The sequence below is a fragment of the Oreochromis aureus genome, linkage group 3 (genome assembly GCF_013358895.1).
Source record: "Oreochromis aureus strain Israel breed Guangdong linkage group 3, ZZ_aureus, whole genome shotgun sequence".
In the NCBI taxonomy this organism is placed as follows: domain Eukaryota; kingdom Metazoa; phylum Chordata; class Actinopteri; order Cichliformes; family Cichlidae; genus Oreochromis; species Oreochromis aureus.
This window is the reverse complement of record NC_052944.1, coordinates 60,824,718-60,844,428: the sequence shown is the minus strand read 5'-3', so window position 1 is coordinate 60,844,428 and position 19,711 is coordinate 60,824,718. Positions and strand designations below refer to the sequence as shown.

Here is a 19,711-nt window from a genome sequence, read left to right as displayed (position 1 = left end):
CAAACACTTGATTGCTGGGGTGAGAATGGTCCTTGATGATATTGCCAGCTCTGCTGAGGTACCGAGAGTTTGCAATGACCTCCAGGCTGGGCAGAGAGCAGCCAGTGATCTTCTGGGCTGTGTTGATGACCCTCTGCAGTGCTTTCCTGTCTGCAGCTGAGCACCCTGCATACCATGTTGTTATGCCGTACGTTAGGATGCTCTCTATGGTGGCTCTGTAGAATGTCACCAGCAGCCTCTCCTCCAGGTTGTTCCTCCTGAGCACTCTCAGAAAGTGGAGATGCTGCTGGGCCTTTTTTACCACCGCCGTGGTATTTGCAGTCCAGGAGAGGTCATCAGAGATCTGCACGCCAAGAAACCTCATGGAGTGTACCCTCTCCACACAGCTCCCATGAATGTAAAGTGGGGCCGGGTCTGCTCTGCCCTTCCTGAAGTCGAAGATAAGTTCTTTAGTTTTCGTGGTGTTCAGTTGGAGGTTATTAACTGAACACCACTCAGTCAGTCTGTTGACCTCATCTCTGTAGTCCGACTCATCCCCCCTTGAGATGAGTCCAACCACTGTGGTGTCATCCGCAAACTTTATGATGGTGTTTGAGAGATGGGTAGGGGAGCAGTCGGATGTGTAGAGCGTAAACAGGAGGGGACTCAGAACACATCTTTGTGGAGACCCGGTGCTGAGTGTGATGGTGCTGGACAGGTGGGGGCCGAGTCTGACAGACTGTGGTCTATTTGTCAGGAAGTCTTTGATCCAGAGGCAGATGGGGGTGGAGAGTCCCAGGTGAGACAGTTTCTGGACCAGGATCTCCGGGATGATATGATTGAATGCTGAGCTGAAGTCCAGAAAGAGCATTCTCACATAGCTTCCTCGGTGCTCCAGGTGACTCAGCGCAGTGTGGAGCGCTATGGTGATAGCGTCCTCGGTGGATCGATTTGTCCTGTAGGCAAATTGGTGGGGGTCCAAAGTGGGAGGCAGACCGGCCCTGATGTGCTGACAGACCAGTCTCTCAAAGCACTTCATCACTACAGGTGTAAGTGCAACAGGCCTGTAGTCATTTAGGCTGTCCACAGCTGTCTTCTTGGCGATGGGGATGATGGTGGAGGTTTTGAGGCAGGGCGGGACGGTGTTTAATGACAAGGAAAGGTTGAAGATTTTAGTGAAGACTCCGGTCAGTTCGTCAGCACATGCTCTGAGAACCTTTCCATGTATTCCATCAGGACCTGCCGCCTTCCTGGGATTCACTGACCTTAGAACACACCTCACTTGATGCTCCCTAAGTGTTAGTGTGCCGGTGCTGGGGGCGGGTGGAAGTGGTGTGACAGCTGAGGGCCTGGTCGTCTCAAAGCGGGTGAAGAAACGATTTAGATCCTCAGCCAGCGAGGCATCAATCCTAGATGTCGCCTGGTTATTGCTTCTGTAGTTGGTAATGTGATTGATCCCCTGCCACATTTTTCTGGGGTCGTTGTCAGCAAAGTGATCTTCAATCCTCCTCCTATAGGCAGCCTTAGCTTTCCTGATGCCTCTACTCAGGTCTGCCCTGGCCGCCCTATCGCAGCCCTGTCCCCTGACTTGAAGGCAGTGTTGTGGCTTTTAGGAGGGATTGCACCGCTATTCATCCAGGGTTTTTGATTTGGAAACACCCTGACCCTTTTGTTGACGGTGACATTATCAACACAGTTCCTGATGTACGAGAGTACATCTGACTGTACTCCTGGAGGTTGTGGCTGGAGAATAAATCCCATACAGTTGTTGAGAAGCAGTCCTGCAGTTGAGAGAGGGCTCCTTCAGGCCAGGTTTTTATTGTCTTTGTCTGCGGCTTTGTTTTTCTCAGCAGGGGGGTGTAGGTGGGGGTGAGGGACATGCAGAGGTGGTCAGATCCAGCCAGGTGGGGGAGGGGTGTCGCTCTGAAAGCATGCCTGATGTTTGAATAGACACGGTCCAAAGTGTGTTCACCTCTCGTAGCAAAGTCCACAAACTGGACAAATTTAGGAAGCACAGTCTTTAGGCACGCTTTGTTAAAGTCGCCGGCGACAATAAAAACCCCATCGGGGTGGGCAAGCTGTTGTTTGTTTATGGTGTTGAGCAAGAGGCTGAGAGCCGTGCCGACGTTCGCATCCGGCGGTATATAAACAGCTATCACAATAACTACTGTAAACTCCCTCGGGATGTAAAAAGGTCTGCACGAGACTGCCAGAACCTCCAAATCAGGAGAACAGTGTGTGTGAATGATCCTGCTGTTACAACACCACTCGTTATGCACGTAAACACATAGCCCCCCTCCTCTGCTTTTACCTGAGTTGCTGTTTCTGTCATGCTGGTGTAGCGTGCGGCCTGCTAACTCGACTGCAGCGTCGGGAATCAGCGGGTGAAGCCACGACTCCGTAATAAGAATAATGCTGCAGTTACGTGCAAAGCTCGTGGTGGCTATCTGTAGCTCCAGTTCGTCTAATTTGTGGGTGATGGATCTGGCGTTCGATAGGAAAAGACTTCTGCCTACTCACATAATAAGAGAAGGACTAATGGTGGACTGTGGTGCTACTTCATACATCATTATGGAGAAGAACAAGTTCATAAAGTTTGATGAGACTTTTGATCCTGAGAAACACTACATGGAGCTCGCTGATGGATCCAGGACAAATAACGTCGCACGCAAGAGGGGAGATGCCAGCGTCTCTCTACGGGACATACAAGGACACTGTACCACCATCACACTGAGAGATGCTCTGTTCATCCCATCCTACCCTCAGAGCATATTTTCAGTGAAGGCAGCTACAACCTATGGAGCACAGGTGGTCTTCAAGAAGGGACAGAATGAACTAGTGAACAAAGATGGGACAGTCTTCTCCATCAAGAATACAACAGACTCTACTATTTGAAAATGGTAAACAATGAAACCTCATTCAATGACATGGTAAGATAAGATAAGATAAGATAACCTTTATTAGTCCCACACGTGGGAAATTTGTTTTGTCACAGCAGGAAGTGGACAGTGCAAAAGTTATGAAGCAAAAATTAGAATAAAATAAAATAAGAATAAATACAGTACACAACTGTACAGAATAGAATAAAATAAAATACTATATACAGTAGAATAAAATAGAATAAAATATACAATGAGATAAAAATAGAGTACAAATGCTATATACAACTGAGTAAAAACACAACGATGCCAGAAAAGATTATTGCACATTAGTGTTATTGCACATTTGTGGATGTGTGTGTTTGATCAGTTAAAGTCTTTATTGTGGAGTCTGACAGCAGTGGGGAGGAAAGACCTGCGAAATCTCTCCGTCCCACACCGTGGGTGCCGCAGTCTCCCACTGAAGGAGCTGCTCAGTGCTGTCACAGTCTCATGCATGGGGTGGGAGATGTTGTCCAACATGTCCTGTGACACTGTTAATCTGACTTGTGATGTGAAAACATGGCACGAAATTTTAGGACATTGTAATGTTAGCGATGTGTTAAAGCTACCTGATGTTGTAGAGGGCATGAAAATCACAGGCAGTGGCATGTTAGATTGTAATGTGTGCACAGAAGGGAAATTCACTAACAACAGAAACAGACAAAGCGACCCAAAAGCGAGTGAGCCATTACAGTTGGTGCACACTGATCTAGCCGGCCCCATTGAACCAAGTGGCCAAAGTGGTCATAAATACGCTATATTATTCACAGATGATTTTTCAGGGGCAGTGTCAGTTTACTTCTTAAAACAGAAAAGTGACACCACAGAGGCCACAGCAAAGTTTCTAGCTGACTGTGCACCATACGGCAGTGTTAAGTGCATTAGATCGGACAATGGCACCGAATTCACAAGCAGTTCCTTCCAGTCTCTTTTAAGGGAAAAGGGTATAAAGCATGAGACATCTGCGCCATATTCTCCTCATCAGAATGGCACAGCTGAGAGGCAATGGAGAACTCTCTTTGAAATGGGGAGGTGTCTTTTACTAGAAAAAGGGCTGCCAAAAGAATTATGGCCTTATGCCATTCCAAATGCAGCACACACCCGCAACAGAGGCTACAGTAACAGGACTAAAAGTACACCATATCAGATGTTAACAGGTAAAAGACCAGATCTCTCAAAATTGTGGATATTTGGGACAGACTGTTATGCATACATACATGATCACAAGAAACTTGATCCCAGATGTGAGAAAGGAATATTTGTGGGTTATAGTAAAAATAGTCCAGCATACCTGGTTTATAACCCCCACACAGGAAAAGTGTCAAAACACAGACTCGTGAGATTTATCAAGAAGAACACTGTTGAACAACAAACACAGACTGATGAATATGACACAGAAATTCAGACTTATGAGCATGTAGTGCCTTCAAAAGAAAGTACAGAACAACAAAATGAAAATGCAGCAGAGAACAGACCTCCTAGAGAAGAGGAAACCAACACAAATGAACCACACCCTGACATAGAAAGAAATGAGGGTGATGAGCAAAACCAAACTGAACGCTATCCTAACAGAGAAAGGAAGCCTCCTAAATATTTAGAGGATTACACATCTAACTGCAAAGAGTTAGCTAATGTAACTTCTGTAAGTGTTGATTATTGTTACAGACCAACCTGCGGAATCCTTCAAACCTATAAAGAGGCACTGATGTCACCAGAGGCATCAAGGTGGAAACAGGCAATGGCAGAAGAAATCAACTCTCTGAAAGAGAACGACACATTCGAACTGACTACTTTACCTACTGGTAGAAATACCATTGGAGGAAAATGGGTCTACGCCCTCAAAGAAAATGAACAAGGACAAATATTCAAAGCCAGGTTTGTAGCAAAAGGTTACAACCAAACACAAGGAATAGACTACCAAGAGACATTTGCACCAACAGCAAACATGACATCTGTGCGAACCCTAATGCAAATATCAGTCCAGAATGATCTCATTATCCACCAAATGGATGTTAAAACTGCATATTTGCATGCTCCCATTGAGGAAGAAATATACATGGACCAACCAGAAGGTTTTGAGCAAACAGAGTCAGGAGAAAATTTGGTGTACAAATTAAAGAAATCCCTTTACGGGTTAAAACAATCAGGTAGAAACTGGTACAAACTCTTGAATGACTACCTTGAACAAAATGACTTTGAAAGAAACCTTTCTGATCACTGTGTATACAGGAAGGACATTGAACATGAAACTCTACTGGTTATCATCTGGGTAGATGACTTGATCATTGCGGCTAGCAATAATAACTTGTTAAACACATTCAAAGAAACAATGAGGTCAAAGTTTAACATGAAAGACCTGGGGAAAATATCCAGTTTTCTTGGGATACAGTTTATACAAAAGGAGAGTGAAATCAGGATGAATCAGAAGAGGTACATTCAAAGAATGTTGGAACGCTTTGGGATGTCAGAATGCAAACCCAGATCCACACCGTGTGAACTAAAATCGGACACTACTACATGTGGAGGGAGTGATGCAAATGAGACAGTTAACTCAAGAGAGTACAGAGAAATTGTGGGCAGTCTGATATATGCCATGACGTGTACGAGACCAGATATAAGCTGGGTTGTTAGCAGACTATCTCAAACACTAGCTCAACCCACGAGAGAGGACTTAGTAACGGCAAAACAAGTCCTCAGATACCTAAAAGGCACAAATGACTTTGAACTGATCTTTAATTGCTTACAGTGACTCTGACTGGGCATCCTCTGTAAAAGACAGACGCAGTACAACAGGCTACTGTTTTGCACTTACTAAAGAGGGACCAGTAATATCTTGGAAAACAAAGAAACAGTCTACAGTGGCACTCTCAACACGTGAAGCTGAATACATTGGTCTTGCAACTACTACTCAGGAAAGCATGTACTTAACCCAACTGTTAAACGGCATGGACAGAAAAAGGTACACATGTACTAAACTGTTTGGGGACAATCAAGGGGCCATTGCTTTGAGTAAAAATCCAGTGAACAGACAGAGGTCGAAGCATATTGATGTGAAATATCACTTCATTCGTGAAGCGGTAAATGAAGGGAAAATCCGCATTGAACACTGTCCATCAGAAGAAATGGCTGCAGACATACTAACAAAACCAGTTACAAGAGTGAGACTCAGAAAGTTTCAAAAATGGTTCTTTGGAAATGCATAAGAAGCTATGGCTTAGCAGCATGAGAACAAGGGGGGGTGTTAGATTTGTGTTCTCATGAGTAAATATATTAATTTATCTTATGTTGTAAAAGACGTTTTCTGATTGTCATTTTATTTTGGAAATGATTTTATTTTGGTGATTATAGATGACTTCACTTCCTGTTCCTTATGTTGTGAAGCGCGAAATGCTAAAATGGATGTATGGTTTTCCCTCCTGTGTCGCTGACAATAAAAGAAACGGGAAAAGTAATCAACCAAGCAAGTGTGTGCATTATTAAGAGAACATGGCCGAAGAAGAAGAAAACTCTTCGAGCTCAACATGTACCTGCACATTAACACACGGGTACTGTGGAATATATTTTTTACTCACCTAAAGCGCTCGTGCTCTCGTCCACTCCCTGCAAAAACATTAGCAGCTGTGCGGTGTCTGTGCGGCATCGGTGCTCTCATCGCATGCGATGGAGTAAAAATCAAAAGCACAGCTTTATCAGACAGGTGCAGTTTAATGTTGGCTGGCGAGTCTTCAATGCGTCGCACAACTGTATTTCTGGACATGCTGACGTTGTTGAAGTCCTGCATTTTTTCCGGGCACATTATTTCGGTGACTTTAACGAGGCCGTGTTTTATGAGGTCTCCATCTGAAAAAGGCTTGCCATGTCTTGCGATGAGTTGGGCGACCTCATAGCTGCTATTGGAGCCTTTTCCTGGACAATCTGAGCACGAAAAAAATACAAGAGAGCTACCCTTTGCTTTAATTTCTGCTCTCGCTCAGCACCAGTGTAGGATGCATAGGCCTGATGTTTGGTTTCATAATGACGTCGTACATTATACTCTTTCATAACTGCCACAGTTTCAGTGCAGATCAAACAGACACACTTCCCCTTGAATTCTTTAAAGAAATATTCACTCTCCCACCGTGTCTGACATTTTCTGCACTCACTTTCTACCTTTCGCTTCTTTGGTTCTGCCATGTTTAGTAACTTGGGGTAAATTTCTTGATTGTGCTTTTGGGTGGAACAACTGCCTTGAGCAACAGTAGCTCCCCCTGGTGTTTAAACTAAGAAGTGCAATACACTCCAGCAAAAGTTGAAGTGCGGGCCATATTTTATATTTATAAAATTACTTGCGAGCCAATTAAAAATGGACCGCGGGCCCCTGGTCCAAGATGAACTGAGTAATAACAGGCTCAAAAAATTGCAGATGTCGCAAATGATCCTATTTGAAACTCATATCTGGAAAACTTTTTTTGTTGTTGTTTTTACTTGTTATAAAGTTGAATAAACACCTAAAAATGAATTTGGGACTAAGAGGCTCAAAGTGAGAAAAGAAAATATCACCCACACACCACTACATCACCAGCAGCAGCAGTCAAAGCCACTGATACAACCTAATAATATAACAATAGCATGTGAGTCAGTCAGAGCTGGAGGTGACAGTGAATGCCTGTCCACACGGACGCTATCTCAGGCTCTAAAGGGATCACATTAAAACAATCTGTCTTTTGTCTTCTGGCCGATGCAGACAGACACAGAATATTTTATTTCCTATTTTATATGTCAACACTGATTTACTGATATGAAGCTTGTCCATTCATCCATCACGGCCTCTTTTAAAGCAGAGCTCCCTCTCCTGTTCACAGATACATGCTATGAAGCCTGATTCCAATTTGCTCTCTGGAGTTTTGGAAAAATTTCCAGCGATTTCTTTAGTAAAGAAATCTATTAGTAAAATTCCAAGGAAGAGACACAGCTGGATCTCATCTACACCATTTCCTCTGCTAAGCATGACCTGTCCAGGCAGATCTCTGACTGACAGATGGCTGCCCCTCCCTGAGTCTGGTGGTTTTATAGGGTTTTTGCATAAAAGAGTTTTTCTTTCTCAATGTCATCAAAGTGATTTCTCATACAGAATGGGGATCATTTGATTGCTGAGTTTTCTTTCTTTTACAGTAGTTTCTACTTTAAAATATAAAGTACCTTAAGGTAATTCTTGTTGTCATTTGACACTATTTAACTAAGCTAAACTGACTTTGTTTAAATGTCACTTGGGAATATGTGAGGCAGAGTTGAGGCAGTTAGCCTAATGCCAACCCTCAGTTAATGTGGTCAGTCAAGTCCAAAGATTTCAGAGATTTGGGCCAAATCTGGGCAAAATATTAATTACCATCAGGAATTAATGAATTCCTTGCTCATGATATCCAGACTAATTTGGTTGGTTCTCACATACATTCCTCCTCCAAAGGAAGCAACACATTGAAATCTGTTCATCCATGACTTTATGATGTTTCCTCTAATTCTTTTAATGTCACGTAAGCTCTAATGTCCTCTGACCCAGATGAGTCATCTTACATCCATCCATCATCCTTCCTTTGTGGTAAAGGGCTGGAGCCTAAGACCCCATTATGCTATGTTGTCTGTGTCACGGGTGTTGCGTGCGTACGATCTTTGTGGCACCTCCAAGGTGCATTGCATCGAAGATAAAATATACGATTGTGTCGGTTTTGACCTATAGCTAAATGATACTTTAGATCAGGAGCTCAGACACATACAGTCACACAGAGGGAGATGTTGTCTGTGTGGCGACACCTTCCTGCACCTAATATCTGCCTCCTGCAGGTATAAATGTCAGTGACTGTCAGACTGGTTGTGGCGGTGAGCAAAGCAACCGTTACGGTGGATATATCTTAACCCAGATGCCACAGAGCAAGAGTCAGGATACACCCTGGACAGGTTCTATCCTGACGCAGGGCCATGTCCACACTACTGAGTGTTCATTTGAAAACGCATCTTTTTCTCTCAGTTTTGGCCTTCTGTCCACACTGAGACGGCCTTTTCAGTCATGGAAAATGGACCTTTTTCAAAACGCTCTCCAAAGCAGATACATTTGAAAACGCCGTTTTCGTATGGCAGTGTAGATGGAGGCTTAACCCAGCTGCCATCTTAACCCAGCTGCCATCTTAACCCAGCTGCCACAGAGCGAGAGTCAGGATACAGTCTAGACAGGTCACCAGCTTGACACAGGGCTGATGCAAAGAAACAGACAACCACACACTCATGTTCACACCTGTGGGCAATTTAGATCACCAGTTCACCTAAGCACACTAACGGCAACTGAGAGCCTACACAGGAAGAACATGCAAACTCCATCCAGAAAGGCAGGAGAAAAAAACTATTTTGAATTTAAAAGGGATGTATTTCCACCTCTTTACACTTAGCCAAATTATAAGAAAAGATTTTTTGCACTGTGTGCAGTTTATGACTGAGATTTGACCAACTGCAGACAGAGCCGGCAGTCTGTGCCAGAGCTGATCCGTCACCCTGCCACACAGATACTGGATGAGTCACAGGGTGATGAGTTAAAGTCAGCCTGAAAGAAAAAGACTGGCAAACAACAGAAATACTTCAGGACTTTATTCTGTGTGAAAACGGACATGAAGCCTGATTGTATACTTGATTTTTGTAGCAGAGATAAAAAAGAAGTGTCACGATGAAGCGACTGGTTGACATTCAAAAATACACAAAGCTGAAAACCAGAAACGCTGTGATGATGATTTTCACATGTAAGTTGCAAACAAACATTTTCACTGATCATTCTCACATGTTAATAGAAACAATGACAGAGACAGGTTACAGGATTACACTGCAGCAGTTGTTCATCAGTTCTTAATCAGGTTGCACTTGTGACAGTATTTTGTTCCTCATGAGTTTATTCATACTCGTGTAAAAGTAAATGCAGTGGCAGTGCCAAACCACACACGGCAAATATGTGATTACATGAATTTCATCCCAACACCTGTTTCAAACTTCCTGGATTTGTTTCCACTGAAACTTCCTCAATCTCTTGTTTTACCATTATCATCCCTTATTTATTATATTATGTTTGGATATTGTTTTTTTTCTTCACCTTTGAGGTCTTGCTAGCTAATTCCTCTGTGCAGGCAACTGTACAATGGCAATGAATAAAGTTCAAAAGTGGGATTAATGACTTGGCAAGTTGTGTCAAGCTTACAGTCACAGTTTAAAGTATCAGGAAAGCAGCTCTGATTTTACCTTACTCAACATGGTAACATTTGCTGAAGGCCAACATAGATTCATGTGGGAATACATTTAACATGTGCAAGCATAAATCGAGCCCAGCTCGAAGGTTACAGCAGTGAAAACTGACAATCACATTATCACAGGAGTGTGCATGTACTGTATATGTGCATGTATGTATAAATGTTTTTACAATTTATTCTGGTCTCCTTTTAGGTCACATTTAAGCTGCTGAACAACCTCCAAGAATGACCGTTGAATCAGTCAAATTAATTTCACTTCACACTTGATCTACTGACAAACTAAAGCAATTTCCACGTATCCTTTATCAGGCTGTGTTAAAGCCTGATAAAGTGCTAAGTTAAAGTTTGAGACACTAATCTGCAGCCATAACATTAGTAATAAACAGAAGCACTACGATTTTGTTAAAATTGGAAGTTATGAACAACGGCAAGTCTAATTTTACTGTGTAAGCTGGATGCAGCAAAATTAGACAATAACTGTTGAATCAGCAGAATTCTCTGTTTTCTCTTAGATTTTCTTTACTCTGCATTCCTCACAAAGACTTTCCATCATCTCCATACACAGAGATAAGACAGAATAACATTTTATGGTGACACTTCATAATTAATTTCTTTGTGAGGTCCCTGGTGTCTGTCCCCCTGTTCACTGACATCACTTGGAAGTTGGGAAAGCAGCAGGAGACTCAAAGTTTAGCTGTTCAGAGGTCTGAGATACTTAAATGTGCTGCAGATCATCAGGAGGTTAGTGTGAACCCTGACTGTTTTCTCCTTTATGCCTTCTGTAGATCACAAACCCAGCAAAAGCAGCAACAATGAGGACGCCAGAAACTAACAGACCAACTTTCAGTCCAACAGGTTCATCCTTCTTTGGTCCTCTTGTCTGACCTGCAGGTGAGAAACAGGTGTGAGGTGTCAGCTGTCAGGTAGGTGATGAGTGAAGAACAGAACAGAATCCATTTCCTCTTCAAACTGCTGTCAGACATTATCTACTGCACTCTGATCACATCACTCAGACCAGCTGCTTTCTACAAAGTCTCATCAACAACATCTTTAGAAACTGTCATGAGCATTTCGTTTCAGTAAGTAAGGAAAGAGACGACAAGCTTGTTAAGACATGTACATCGGTGAGAGCTCTGAGTGAGACTCACACCCAACTGTAGTCCGCCTTCTTTATTTATACACTCAATGTATAGTTTACACAATGTATAGTTTCATAACTCTGTTAAGGGTAAAGGCGTGCTTCCCCTTTTGACAACTCTACTGCACGTCTTCGTCCTCATGCATATGGCATAATCTTCTCGTTTCAAGTTCCTTAGGCGTTTCCTGTTTTTCTCTAAAAGTAGTTGAAACAGGTTTCACAAGCGGTTACACAAAAGTGGTTATTTTCCACTGCAGCAGTATGTATGCTAAAGACGTAAAACATAGACTTTATAAAAAGGTATAATGAAACAGTAAAATCTCTTAACAGAAACAGACATCAACAACCAGGAAGCAGCTTCACCTCTGATCACACACACACTCAACTCTACTCACTCACCTGGAGGATCAACAACACTCAGGCTGATGATGCTGATGGGCTTCAAACCAAGTGTTCCTGTCTCAACGACACGACACTTGTATGTTCCAGTGTCATTAATCGTCACATTGTTCAGAATCAAAGACACGTCTCCATCCTTCATCTGTTTGTCCTGTAGATCCACCCGGTCCTTAAAAGATGGATGCTGGTTCACTGTCGTTTTCCTCCCATCCCGATACAAAAAAACATATTTCTCTCCCAGGTCAGCTCTGCTCCACTCCACAGTCCTGATGTTGTTTGGAGCTCGACATGTCAGAGTGACGTTCTGTCCAGACTCAGCTGTGATGTTTTTCTGGTCTGAAATAAGAAAAGCCGGAGAGCAGAGAGGTTAAAGGTCAAAGTACAAATGTTCACTTCTACAGCAGACACCAGAACTCTTCTGCTGAGAATTTCCCTTGAATTTCAAAGGTGAATTCCGCAAAAGTTTACTAGTTTAACTGGTGAATTCTCTTTTCCATAGACCTTAAAAATTTGTTCTGTGCTGAGAAAGAGTGTGAAGAGTTTCTTAAGGCAGAGAAGCTCATTTAAATTTCAGATCGTAGAGGCTCACAAAAGTTATTCATAGACAAATAACGTGTTACTGTAATCCAATTACTTTTTCAAGTAACGAGTAATGTAAGGGATTACTATTGCAAAAACGGTAATTAGATTACCGTTACTTTCCCGTAGGAACGCTGCGTTACTGCGTTACTAAAACCGTGATTTTTTGCGAGAGTGTCTCATGACAGTGACGTAAGCGAGTGCGACGTTTGTGACAACAGCTGTGTGCAGATCAACAATGGGTAATATATGGAGTGCGGGAGAGAGTATGAGCGTGCAGCGTTTAAAGCGTGGAAGTACTGACCTTACTTTGAGTTTGATACCATATAAAGTGACAAAAACATTAGTGTCCGCTGTTCACTGCGTGGGAAGAAAACTTCTTTTTACAGCAAAAACCCCTAAACTTCCAAGCAAGCACCGAGTGCGTTACCATGGAATGGGAAATTCACAGACAAACTCGCGGATTCTTCAACTGACCGCTGCGGCTCCACCTGCACCAGGGCAAACCTCCGCCTACCCCAGTCCTGCTTTACAGGTGAAAATAGAGCAACAGGACCGCTAGTCTTTGATTTTATTTATTTTCTGCTGTGTTTTACTTGCATCTATTTGAAAGAGTGAGTGTAAACACAAAAAATATTTTATTTTATGTGCTGGAATGTGCAGAAAATAGGTTTAAATGTTAAACAAAATTCTTCCAGTCAGAGAATGTTGCATATAATTTAATTTTTGCTTGATGCATAAAGTTAAAAGATTAAAAGTAATAAAGGAAATGTTAAAAAGAAACTTCCATTTGATTACATTTTATATGATGGATTAGGCAGAAAGTATAGAAGATCTATCGCTTTATCACCTATTCAGGTTGTAAATCATGTTTTTAAAAAATAACTAAGAAACTAATTACTTTTGAAAATAAGTAATTGTAAACTAAAGTAAAGTGTCGTTGTCAGAGGCTACGATGCACGTGTACCATCATTAATTTAAAACAGGGTTTAATTTAAAACAGAAAAGTGGGAATCATGTGTGGCTGCCATTCACATGTGTTACTGATCATGTGACTCTGAGGGTTTACAGATTTGCACTCCTGTGACATAATATCACAGCACAACAAATTTATATTTTTTAGCATTATTTATCAAGGCGTTAACATGAACATGACAATTTATATCAACTATGCACTGAACTTTATTTCAGTGATTTGCCACACGTTAGATTAATTAACAAATTAGTCAACAATTTATCTTCTGAGAGCTAAATTATCTATGATGGCTTACACAAAAGACCCAGCAACCTAGCCCTCACATTTCGAGTGTATGGGAATACACGCCACACTGAAAGCTAAATATCAGATATTAAATCCATCTGAGAGCAAGACACAGCTTTACTGAATTTAATTTAAAACTATAAACGCAGACAAACCCTAAACAACCTAAAGTTAAAAACCCTGGTTCCAAGACCTGGAGATCATGACGACCACATTCAGCTGCTGCTTGTTTGTGTGTCTGTCTGTATTCACCTGAAAAGCTTCCCTGTGGGGCAGAAATTAGATGATTAATTTTGCTGCTGATGACTGTCCCATTTCTTCATCTTCTTCACCGTGAGAAACTCTTATGTTGGATAGTTTAAAAAAATAGTTTAAAAAAATCATTTGTTTCAGAGCATTTGGCCGAAGCTCAGCCAAGTATGGCCCCGTAGACTGCACTAACATTATTAAAGGCATAGCTCTGTTATAGACTTTGAGAATAATACTCCTCTTTTCTCTCTCTTCTGCCTTTTAGTTCTGCTGAGCTCACTATGAAGTCCATATTCAACAGCATGAATCAAACTCAGCTATTATGTCTACTTCATTTGTCATGAAATATCAGAGAACCAGACCTCACCTGCCCATAAAACTACATGTACAGACAATCCCCCATCTGAAAATGAGGGACTGTGAATAAAAATCTCTTTAACTCCTAAAGTCTTAATGGAAAACATCTTTAAACACATTTGAAGTAAACATGAACACCAACTAAGGGTTAAAGATCCACATCCCAAATTCCCCCTCAATATTTGATATTTCTTAACTTGATTTTCATAACTTTTATCTTGAAGGCACCCATTGCAGGTTTAGGTTGCATTTAATTCTAATTGTACATCTTAGATAATGTTCTTTAAAAAAATGGAAAAAGTCCTGTCTTACTTATTAAACCCAGATGTTTTAAAATTGGTAGAGACCACAGCTCACCTTGCGAGGCAGAAACCAGCAGGCACACAGAGAGCAGAGTCCAGCCAAGAAACACAACCATTCTCACCCTCCAATACATGAAATGATGAATGAAAACTAAAGTGCTGTGAAAGCTAAAAATTCTGACTGTGAGAAGAAGTGGGAGGAGTTAAGTGGGAACGATGCAGTGGGCGTGGGTGAAAGGCTGTGTTGAGTCAATAAATTAATAGACTAATAAAACACTGATGGCAGAACTACACTACTTACAGTATTCTGTTATGTCATTTTAAAACCTTTAAATTATACTCACATATAATTTTACAGTCATTTTAATACATGACTGTTCAGTGGTGTGTTGCTAGGAGACAATCCTGATCCTGCTGTATTAAATCCATGAAAGAAAACAAAAATCCAGGCACTGAGAGCGAAATGACTTGTGCCAGTGTGAAAGCTGCTGCTGTTGGTCATCAGGTCTCAATGTGGCAGCTCTGCCTGTGTGTTTCTTACAGCGAGGAAAATCATGCCAATAAAACTACACCACCTCCTCTTCCAGGGCTCTGAGAGCCATTACACAACATTTTTCTGATAATAAAATGAAGCCTTTATTTTATTTTTATTTTTTTCCATTTAAGAATGAACTCTCACTATTAGGGAGGGCCAGCTCTGCAGTGTATTCATTCAGTGGAGGCTTCCTTCCCCTCTGTCTTTCTCATTGCATTTCCTTTTCCTGTTCCCTGCATGCAATGTAGAAACACTTCTATTAGAATAATGATAACCTAAACCACAGACTGAGGAAAGCTGAAAAAATGTGTTACATTATTAAAGTTCAATAGTTAAAACCACCTACTGTTTTTTATTTTATTCTTATCTTCTGTGTTTCTTTTCTTTTTTCTTTTTTTTTACTGGTGGTTAATCCCATCAACCAGACACAAGTTTTCCTCCACGGCTTTTGTAGAAAATAACGACAAATATTCCAATCTGCAAACAGAAGACAAATCCAAGTTAGAAGAATATATAGGGCACCTTTGTGGGGGTGGGGGTGGGGGGTGCCTGGGGGGGGGCCCACTGCGCACTCCTAGCGGGGGCTGTGTTTTAATTAGGTTCATCAGCCGCTGTAGGCATTTTGGCTTTTCATGGTACATTTATACAAACAGGAATTACTTTGTGTTTTTATCCTGACAGTATAGAAAGACTTTTGTTGTCAGACAATCGAGCTGAAACGGCAAATTGTGTGTGTGTGTGTGTGTGTGTGTTGCATTGTTACATTGTTTCTAAAAACTGAGCATTGTTGGCTGTTTCAGACTTTAAGACGCCGTTTATCTCAAGAAATGGTGAATAAGGAGATGGAGTGATAGAGACCAAACTTTATATCACTTTCAGCAAGAATTTGCATGCCAAAAACCTTTCGCCGTCAGTTTGCATAAATTTTCAGTTAAAATTTAAAATAATTATAACAAAAGTATGCGAGGGCTTTCCCAGACCTTCTTTAAAACACAGATGTGCAACGCATTATTTAATTTGTGTTTATCAACCGCGGTGCGCGTTTTAGTTTTTTCAGTGTGAATATATACAAACAGGAGTAACTTTTTTAATAGTGCTTTTTACACACTCGAGCTGAAACTGCAAATTGTGTGTGTGTGTGTTTTTAACGACTGCACTTTGGGGAGGGGGATAGATAAGTCGAATTTGAGGTCTTCCCAAACAAATAAATAAACAAATGCCACCAGGATTGTGTTGCATTGTAGGGTTGTTTTAACAACTGCGCTTTGGGGTGGGGGAAGAGGCATAAAGGTTTATTAAAGCCAGCGAACTCTTTCCTTGAGCCTGACACCCGCAAGTTATTTTTAGAGAAAATACGCATTGAATTTTGATGCCATTTTTAAAACATAGATGTGCAATACATTATTTTAATGTTGTTTATCAAACGCTGTGTGCGTTTTGGTTTTCACTGTGAGTTACTTTTGTAAATGCAGGATCACATTTTTTTAATGGTGCTTTTCAGACACTGATCTTGTCATGGTCGGACGGTCCTTCCCGGGGCGACCTGCCTGTGTGTGTGTTTCTCTCTCTCCTCCTCCCTACCCTTGCTGTCTCCACCCAGCGGCTGACACACCTGCACCTAATTTGCCACCCCAGCTGTCACTAATCATCCTTCATCATGGGCTGAGGTATTTAACTGTGTGTCCAGACGGCAGTCGACGATGGATTGTACTTGAAGCTTGGAGGAAAAGATACGGAGCAGGCGGTTGGAGAGAAGGAGCCCGCGGGATTAAGCTCTCGGAGGAAAAAACACACTCGGATAATCACTTTGGAAAATCACTTGCGCACCACTGGGAGTTTGGAGAAGATCACCATTGGATTTTTGCACTTTGCTTTGTGTTTGGAGACTGTTTTTGAGCACTGTAAATAAACGCACTGTTTGCTTTGCATCCAGAGCTCCGTGACTGAGTCCGTATTTTCCCATCACCCGTGACAGATCTGAAAGATTAATGTTTTTGGTAGAAGCAGCTTTGCTGGATTTGTTTTTTAACTTGGTGAAACATAGTGCGAAACTCTTAATTCAGTATTTTTACAGGTTTTAACTGCGTGGTCTTTCTGTCTTTCTGGAAAATGTAGGTCAACTTGTGAAATGAGAGCATGCACCGTGCTCTCGAGAACTGTCAGCTTTGCTCGTTTCATGGGTCCTCTGTTGATAAAACTGATTGGTTTTTTGTTTGTTTTTTTTAATGATCTTAATGTTTAGAGACAATAGCGACGGTACTGACCTGTGTGTCTCTTTAAACTCTAGATGTTAAATTTTAAGGCTACATATTATTTATCTCGCACTAAGTCTGCTTGGCATATGCTGTGTATAAAGGCTCTGGACCTTTCCAAAAAGGCGTAGAGGCGACTTTAGCGTGATTAATTTATTACAATGTCAGTTTCTGGGAAGTTTTCAGTTTTCCCTCCTGTGTCTATGGCTGGTGCAAGCTTTTTGTTTATTTGTGAAACTGAGCATGGTTGTGGACAATTCCGACTGGTTTTTTTTTTCATTTGAGTTTCGTGTTGGATCACTTTCTTTAATTGTTAATTCTCTGCGAGCAGTGAAGAACCTAACTAGTACTTCAAAGTTTTGAATCCGTTTTGCCTCAGTGGCCAGTAGACTTGTAGTCAAGACCGCCTAATCCGAGACCAAGACAAGACCAAGACCAAGTTGAGACGAGACCAAGACCGAGACCAAGTCGAGACGAGACCAAGACCAAGACCGAGACAAAAAATGTCTTTAAACTGCAGCCAGATGCTGCTTCGTTTACGGGTGTCAGGCATATTTATGTGTTTTTGCTTTCGCACAGCCCTCCTCACCGCTGTCTACTGTCTCACTCACTGGCTGTGTGTGACTTTGCCCTGAATTCTAAGGATGGTCCGATGTATCCTTCATGTCCTACTATATCCCAGGATTCATTGCGGGTCATAGAGGAGATTTGTTTCTGATAACGATGGTGGTCGAAGCAGGAGAGGAAAACACTGTCAAATGTAAGTATATGAAAATCTGGTTGTACAAAAGTTAAATTGTTATAGCGGTCGTTTTGATAAGCTTTGGGCATCTGCATAGACATGTTTCTTTTCTTTATAATAACCGTAAACCAGCTTGTATCGGGGGTCCCGCGATTTTTCATGTATTGCCGCTTACATACAGCTAATTTTGATTTTTTCGAATTGGTGAGATGTTGGTGGGAACAAAGACTAAACGGCTTAATTTATTAAAACGAGGAGAAAACGATCGCCTCTTCACTGGGGTGAAGAATTGGGCCGCTACGGCGTGGATGTACAAGAATAAATCAATTTACACATCATATTCATATGAGTACGGTCCTATTAACCCTCATGCTGTACAGCAGCGGTCCCCGACCTTTTTGAGCCACAGACCGGTTTATGTCAGACACGGAGCGGCCTTTAAGGTATCGCGGATAAATACAACCACATAAAATGATCCGACCAAGACAAAAACTGTGGTATTTTGTAAATATAATAATAAACGTGAATGTACTGTGTAATTGTGTAACTTTATTAGCAGTGTCCTCCTGAAAATGCGCCAATATCGACAGTAACATCCTCCTCTCTGCCGCTTAATGCTCTCTGGTCGCTATGGTAACGTGTAAATATTTCTTTCAAAATAAGACACACAACTACAACAAGGGAAAGACTCAAGGAAACCGAGTTAACGATAAAACCCCTGAAAACCATAAATTTCACACCGGAGCCTTAACTCTGTGGCCCGGTACCAAACGACTCACGGACCGCTGCTGTACAGAACCTGTGATGTCCAGACGGTGTTCCTCTGGTGTTCTGCTGTGAAAACCTTTGGGCTTAGGGATTAACATAGTTGCCATGGTTTCCTTTCTTCTCTTATTGTGTGTGATCAGGACAATTCTGGAGAGGATGGGCCTGCAGGGGAAAGTCACCCCCTTGCAGGCCAGAAGACATGAGATAACTTTAAAGAATACAAAGTACGTATGTGTGTTATCAAGAAGATAATTCTCAAGAACACAAGTTAATAAATGTGCAATTACTAAGAGTTGTTGTGGTGTTTTTATTTGCCTGCTGTCATTTTTGATTTCCTCTGCCTTTAGGATTGCAAGTATCCAGGCTCAGGAGAGGGGGTCAGTGGGAAGCCCACTGCTCCTACTTGGGCCTGGTTTGCCCTCATGGATGAGGTGATAGGACAGATGCCTTCCATTAAGCCTCCTGTCCTAATTTCCTCTCTCCCTGAGGACACTCCAGGGCCAAGCGCAGCAGTGGGTGACCAAAACGACAGCGATGACGAAGCGGCTCAGCCACCTACGACAGGGAGAAAGAGGGAAAGAGATGATGAGCTGCTAGACCTCATCAGAGAGGACATGAGGCAGCAAAGAGAGGCTGAGGAGAGGAGAGCAGGGAGAGGACGGACAGACTGTTTTCACTTCTAGAAAGATTAGTTCCCAAATGAGTTATGTATTGAGAAATTTATTTATTTGAACATATTTGTTACATTGTTATATGTGTTGCATTAGTTTAAAGGTTTTATGTTATTAATAAATTGATTCAAACAAACAGTAATTGTCACTGAACTCAATTTGATTTACAGGCATTTGTAACACGTATGAACATAACGCTAACTTTGAACAGTATTACTTGGATATTTATTTGATAGCAATAAAGTAAATAACAATAACAATTAAACAAGAATATTTCAAATACACAGTATGTAAAGATG

General features: G+C 41.7%; 1 protein-coding gene across 1 annotated transcript; it reads right to left on the bottom strand.

Annotated features, from left to right (window-relative positions):
* Positions 1-9,497: 9,497 nt before the first annotated feature.
* Positions 9,498-14,566, bottom strand: LOC120436233 (T-cell surface glycoprotein CD4-like). The gene is made up of 3 exons (XM_039606855.1): positions 14,500-14,566; positions 11,697-12,032; positions 9,498-11,044 (listed from the first exon to the last, which is right to left on the bottom strand). Exons 1-3 carry the CDS (start codon positions 14,558-14,560, stop codon positions 10,902-10,904), a joined length of 540 nt encoding a protein of 179 aa, XP_039462789.1. The 5' UTR covers positions 14,561-14,566; the 3' UTR covers positions 9,498-10,901.
* Positions 14,567-19,711: the final 5,145 nt, after the last annotated feature.